The 7,083-nt window shown below is 43.7% G+C and overlaps 1 protein-coding gene across 1 annotated transcript; it reads left to right on the top strand.

The window, feature by feature from the left end:
• The first annotated feature begins 496 nt into the window (after positions 1-496).
• Positions 497-6,457, top strand: LOC128055714 (uncharacterized protein FLJ45252-like). The gene is made up of 2 exons (XM_052648258.1): positions 497-626; positions 4,791-6,457. The coding sequence occupies exons 1-2, from the start codon at positions 497-499 to the stop codon at positions 5,903-5,905; spliced, it is 1,245 nt and encodes a 414-aa protein (XP_052504218.1). The 3' UTR covers positions 5,906-6,457.
• Positions 6,458-7,083: the final 626 nt, after the last annotated feature.

The following is a 7,083-nucleotide window of genomic DNA, read 5'->3' as shown; positions in this document are numbered from 1 at the left end:
TCCTTTCATGATGATCAGGGAGAGAGGTTCTGGGTCAGAGCTGATCTATGCAGAATTACCAAGTGGTGATGTTGCTAGAATGGAAGGTGTCTCCTTGGTTCCCACTCTGATGTAGTGGCCTCAGTTCACTCTTTCCCTGGGAGTCTCCTCTCCCCTGTTGCACACCCCCCTTGTCAAGTATATGTGTATTTACCATAGACCTTTTTCCTGTCCTCCCCCAAAAGACAAAGCAAACAGAGGTACATGAAGCTATCTTATAGAGTAACAAATGTGAAATTTGAACATTGCTACGCAAGTATTGTATAAAAAAAAACAACAGTCTGTAAACAAATTTCTTATGTAAACATACAGAAAAATAAAGACTTTTATCTGTTCAACGGGGAGCATGATGTTCAGAGCTATAAATAACCTACAATAGCTACTCTTTTCTTGATCTGAAAACCCACTTTTTTTTCCAAAAGGATTTAAACACATTGTTGAGTGACAATAAGCACTTATGCACAAGTACCGTGCAAACACATCTGAGAGACGTGCCGAGGACGTTTTAATGAGTCCTGGCTACCCTGGCTTCACCTGCGGTCATGGAGATGAAAACCCCTGTGAGCCTGCATTTGATACGACCAGACGTAGAGTTGTAAAAGGGAGCACATATTTGCAGCTACCCTCCTTGAATTTAATCTTTGATGCACCCAGGGCAATTTAATTAAACATTTTGTGTTGGCAACAGCAGTTCTATGCCCAAGGAGAAATCTCTCTCATTTAATTGCCCCATTGGCTTGAGAGACACAGCATCACTAGCCAGCGTTGGCTCCCAGGCATAGGTTTTAGAGCAACTGCACAGCTTATGGTAGAACCAAGTGCTTGATCTTATCTGAGCAAAAGGTCATGGAAATTATGCATTTGAAGTACATCTCCTGATTCCCTGATTCAACTTTGAAAGAGTGTGGATTTCATTTGGTGCTGCCTTTCTGAAGTTCTTGGGAAGGGATGTATTTTGCTTTCTATTTGCTAACTAACTGAATGAGAAGGTTTTCCAATACTCCCAAGTCTTCATTTCCAGTTTGGGGCAAGAAGTATGTCTCTGGTGCTTCTTCTAATTGTTATTTCACTTTGTAGTATGGGAAAAAGTGAAATTCTGGTCACCTATGATATATGGCACTCAGGAAGATCCAGCCTGAAATTGCAGACTTCAGATTTCGATTTTTCTTTTTTAAGGGAACACTGGCCTTCACTGTATCCATCAGATGAGATTTCCAGGAGTAACCTATTCTAAATCATTCAGCACTTTGAGTTGCTTGGGAAATTAAGGGGGAATTGGTGAGAGTCTTTGCAAAATCATCAGATACTTGTGGGTATATCTTTCCTTCAAAGCATATAAGCTCTTTACTGAAACTGATGTAGTCTGCTGCTGCTGCTAAGTTGCTTCAGTCGTGTCCAACTCTGTGCGACCCCATAGACGGCAGCCAGCCAGGCTCCCCTGTCCCTGGGATTCTCCAGGGAAGAACACTGGAGTTTGGAGCCTCAAAATAGACTAAAATGGAGTTATCCCTAGTGGAAGCGTTGAAACAGTGTGCTTGACCTTAATCTCTCACATAGTCCCTACATCAAAGCAAGAAAAAGAAGTGTATTTTGACTTTTTGCTTAATTTAATGTGCTAAACCAAAAAAGAGAGAGACATGACTTAATTTAAGAGAATTAGAACAAAATGCCCCACCGTAAACGTCATGATAAGGAAGATCCTTATGCTTGATAAGGGAGACCCTGACTCTGTGAGGTCAGGTCCTGGGGTTTAGCCCAGCCACCCCGCCCCATCACCCCACACCCCAAGAAAAACTGGCTAGCTTTTTGAGTTTTATGGTCACAAGACGTCTGCTATGCATAGCCATTGGTTTGCAAAGGAAATGGGCCAAGACACTGAGGTTAAATTAGTGTAAATCTTTCATCGCACACAGGCAGACGGCTTCTAACATGTTTTTCTGACAGTACAAGGCTATCTTCACATATAACGACTGTTCACCCTGAAAACATGCTTTCCCTTCCTACAATAACACATTCATATTAAGGAAAAAAAAAATGAAACCCTCTAACCGCCAACAAGATTTAATGTCTGTCTTCTGTTTACAGTTATTTAGAATTCCTCCTTCTCTTGACTGCTTTGTTTCTTGTGCTGCCACTACCAAAATTCCCTGCGGGGATGTGGATGTCTGCGCACCCTATACCCACCGCTTGTCTCTGGTCTCCAGAATGCCAGGCTTGGAGAGTTGCAAAGGGCAGTTGCTCTCAGCCTCGGTCATACTGCACCTCCTCTAAAAAGAATGGAGAAGTTAACAGATTGGGCCTTTTCAGGAGAATCCTTTAAATGTACTTTTCTAATCCTATAGAGCAGATTCATGCTCAGAGATCAAATAGGTCTGGTCTTGTTTTGAAGAACTGGAGACTAGTTCTCCCGTCAAACTTAATGTTATAGTATTTTTGTAACTGTGTACATTTTTAAAAAGTTGTTGGAAACTTTAGGTATGATTTTTCTATCATTCACTATGAAAGTCATAGAATATGCTTGGAGTTGGCAGATTTACAGTTGACTTGACCAAGAACTCGCTTTTTAACATAAATCATTTATATAGGCTAGGAATGCCCTTCCAGCTCTCTAATTCTGGATATGGGCACCCCTACTTCGTACCTTCCAGCTCTCAAAATGTCATCTAATTCTGCAGGCGTCCAAGACGCCCACGTTCTATAGGCTTTTTGGAGGTCTGTGCTTACAATTTGATTTGACTGCATTCCATTAAAATTTCCCCCAAACACTAGCTCCAGTCAAATTAGTGCTCATTTTCATTGTTGGTCCATATGGTGGCCAGAGCTGGTTTAACTAAATGTGTCAGTTCTTTCCTAAGAGTTGCTCTCCCACAGAATTGCATCGGCACTTAGGGTTGTTTTCGGAGATGAGAAGCCATGCCTTAGTTTTGAGAACTGAAAACTTTGTACAGCTGATACCGTGTTAGAAAGTGGTTCAAGGAGTTTGGAAGGGGTGGTTACTACCACTTTGCTTAGCAAATCTTAATTTGGAAAACTTCCCTGCCCTATTGCATTTTGAATTTCCTCCCATATACCATCATCTGGGGATCACTGTGACAGATCTAATATCAGTATGCTTGCTTGAGAGGTCAGAGTTATGTCCCTTCACATATATTGCAAGGGAGAGAAGGCATTCCATCTGTTTCCTGTTCACATGTTAAAATTACGGTGCAAGGAAACATTTATCCGCTTCAAAAACTTCAGAAAGTCTTTTGGCACCAGTACAGAGTTTAACTTAAAGACTCTCTAAATTGAAATTTACCGAATACATTCACAGTTTTAGAAAGAGAAGGGGTGGGGGTGGGGGGGCAACTTTGTTTCCAAAAACAATACTTAAGGTCAGAATTATTTAAAAAGAAGCACTAAAATAAAAAATAAGCACTGTTAAAAAAATTACAGGATTCAGAGAAAGTATTTTTGTACAATATCTCTAAAAATGTTCAGATCGCTCTCTACATCTCTTTACAATGTAATGTCTCTAAGTAACTGGTTTCCCAATAAATTGATTTTGATGCTGCTTCTGCTGTGTTCTGTGTGCTTGATTCAAGCAGAAACTTTAGCAGGGGAAAATTAGCAGATGTTTCTACTAGCCAATGGTTTGCATAGAAGGGGAGAGGGTAACGTGGGGAGAGGATGATTGAATTACCTCTGTACAGAGGTTCTGAATCATCTATAGAATCCGAATCATGGTACCTGTAATTTCTTCCCCTGGTGGGTTGGGAAACCCATGATGACATGATACCTCTGCCCCCAATCACCCTTTTCTCTGGATTCTTCTTGCTTAGTTACATATGCCTTTTTCCTGCCCTCTTGCTAACATGTGCCCAATGACATACTTCTAACCTGCTAATATTTTTGGAAGGTAAGCTCTCTTGCATTCTGATAATTGTCTGTTTGATCTTGAAAGCCAGAGCACCCTGAGGCACCTCTACCTAGATAGAAATCGATTAGTATATTAGAGTTTGCAAATACTTCTGTAATTACCTGTGCATTTTCCTCCTTTTGCTTAAAGAAGCTTATGATGGATTCATTTAAGCAGAGGAGATCTTTGCTAACTTGGAAGACTGAAAACAAAATTCCAGGGCAACTCCAGCTGAAGGTGATTTGTTTAGTGTGATATTGATTATATCTCCCATTTGAAAAGTGCCTTCAGCATTCATATTGGGGCTCTTACACTCTTTGAGTAGTGCTTATGATGTCAATCATCAAGTAATTGTGTATTTATCAAGCAGCCATGTTCTGCTTTTTTTGGAGGAGGGGGTGCAGTCACAGGCAGGGGGGACCACACATCAGATCTGAACTGAGTTTGTCCCCAGACAGTATCTCTGCATCAGCCGGAACTGTCACGGTAGATGTGGAGATGAGGGACTGGGTTTTTCATTCCATCCAGAGCCAGTCAGGTAGAGCAGGTGTCAGTGCCTGGCCCCACGCGTGCAGGAGCATTGCATAGTTAACGCTGAATGTCTGTGTGCCTAACGCCTTCATCTCCTTTCCTCCACATTGTTCCTCATGTTCCGAAATGTGAGACCGTGATTGGTTGTGTTCCAATTTGTGTGCCGTTTCCTTGCCTGACTTTTCTTGTTCTGTTTTTCCTTTTTCCATTTTCAATATCCATTATTTGGTCCCCCAATGTTCCTGCCGCGGGTTGACCATTGAGTGTTCCAGGGAGCATTGAACGGACCAGTGCATTAATTCTGCATTTTGTGCTTTTCTAGGTCTCCAGAGAGAGCCCATTCCCTCTCCTGTAATAACTGTAGAGCACTTTAAAGAATCGACGGGTGTTAAAGGCCTTCCCCTGTACCCGGACCCCTCCCGGGTACCTGGCACGAAAACTCAGAACAGTTTAGAATCTGACTACTTGGCCCGAGATGGCCCTTCCAGCAACAGTTCGTTCCACAGCAGTGAAGAAGAGGGGACCGACCTCGAGGGGGACATGCTGGACTGCAGTGGCTCTCGCCCTCTGCTCTTGGAATCGGAAGAAGAGGATGAGAGCTGCAAGCCTCCGCAGGGGAAGCTAGGAGGAGCCGCTCCCTTCACTCAGCCGGAGGTCACTCCCGCGCAGGCCAAGGCCTCGCAAGGTGGGAGGAAGAACCAATTCGGAGCCCTCACTCAGCCGACCGCTGATGGACTCGGTGAGCCAGATGTGTTCGCCACTGCTCCCTTCCGGAGTTCAAGGATTCCCGCTGATGACATTTTTGCCAAAGCCCCCTTTGTCTCCAAGGGCAACGTGGCCCCTTCCCAGCCAGAGGAGACGGATGTGTTCTTGAGAGCTCCCTTTACCAAGAAGAAAGGCATGGAGGAGTCAGCAGTTGCCCAGAACCCCGCCCAGGAGCAGCCCGGTCTCCTCAGTCAGACCGATGACATCCCTCTGCTCCCGGGCCTGGATCGAGCCGTGTACCCGTCCGCCCGAGCTCAGTATTCCACGGCTGGCTTTGCCCAGCCGTCTAACCTCCCCTCCCATCCTGTACAAGCAGCAGACCATCTTGACAGCATCTCTTCCAGGGGCTCCTCCCTGGAATCTGGGGCCCATCCTAATGACAGAAACAAAGGACCTCAGCCCCAGAAAGAAGCTGTCTCAGGCCCCGTGGCAGGCAAACCATTCCGCCCCCAGTCTTTATCCAAATATTCCCGTCACTATAGCCCGGAAGATGAGCCGAATCCAGAAGCCCAGCCCATCGCTGCCTACAAAATTGTTTCGCAAACCAATAAGCAGTCGATAGCTGGCTCCGTTTCCATCACATCCCTTGCCTCCAGGACTACGGAGCTGCCAGCTGCTGATCCTTTTGCTTTAGCACCCTTTCCTTCAAAGTCAGGCAAACAGAAACCTTAGGAGCCATGCCTGAGCCTCAGGCCCCTGTCTCTACCCTACCCTCAATACCCACCACATCAGTCCCAGCTGAGCCTTCCTGAGAAGATTTATATCAATTATTCTCTTTCATTTCCGTGAGTCAGAGCAGAACTTCTTGAGTCAACAAACTCAGTCGAGGTGATACTTAGTTGAAACTCCCTTAAGTTATGTTCATTGCTTTTGTTTATATTTCTGGACTTTGGGTGAGTGTGTCCATCTTCACCTCCACCCAGAATTCTGCTTTCTGTTGTGTGCCTGGAAACTGTTTTAATCTCAAACTGCTTGTCAGTAAATCCAGAAATAACTTCCCAAAGGGGCCATGGTATTGCTACTTTGATTCCTGTAGTTCCTGTTCTGAGTCATGTCTAGTGAGGAATTAAGATGAGTTCCTCCCAGACTTGGTTTCATACTCTTGAAAAGGGTACATTTCAGGAAAGAAACACAAGATAAAAATTCTGCTCATCAAAAGGAAGTGTGATCCCGAAGATAATAATCATTCCTCTAAAACCAGCAACTCTAGAAATCTTCTCTGGATCTGAGTCTGTGTAGGCCACCCTGGTCCTCATGCGTGAGTGTCGGTGGGTGTGTAACGTGTTAGATCCTTACCTTCGTAGGGATGCAAACATGAGATTTCTGTGCTGGTGTCTGATAGTGTGGAGCCTTCTCCCACGTGCACACTTTAAAAATTCATGTGAGTGCACAGCTGTGTGTGTACACTTCTGTTTGCACAGGAAACGTTCTTTAGGTAAATCCTGTCCCACCTTGCGTACCTCCACAATCACTCATTTGCTGGTATTTGTTCTCCTAACCTTACTTACGTGAACCCTGTTTTTATTGCATTCTTTTCTCATGGCAAAATTTAATTTATTGGAATGAGTAGGAAAATCCTGCTGGAATGCAATTTTCAATTTTTCCTTTAGAATTTGCTATTAAATTTCATTTACAAAGTCTTGAAAAATTAACTGTCCTTATACAGTTTCCCCTGAGAACAAAAGAAAAGAATACCTTGTTAGAGTTCCAACCACTGGGTTTGGGGTCTAAATAATTTAAATAAGTACTCAAGTAATTTAAAAAATCTTGGGTCTGAGCACTCCATGCTGTCATTATGAAATTAATTGATCGTGTCATTATGAAATTAATTGATCATGAGACTAGGCTAC

The sequence above is a fragment of the Budorcas taxicolor genome, chromosome 11 (genome assembly GCF_023091745.1).
Source record: "Budorcas taxicolor isolate Tak-1 chromosome 11, Takin1.1, whole genome shotgun sequence".
NCBI lineage: Eukaryota > Metazoa > Chordata > Mammalia > Artiodactyla > Bovidae > Budorcas > Budorcas taxicolor.
This window is presented reverse-complemented; position numbering and strand designations above follow the sequence as displayed.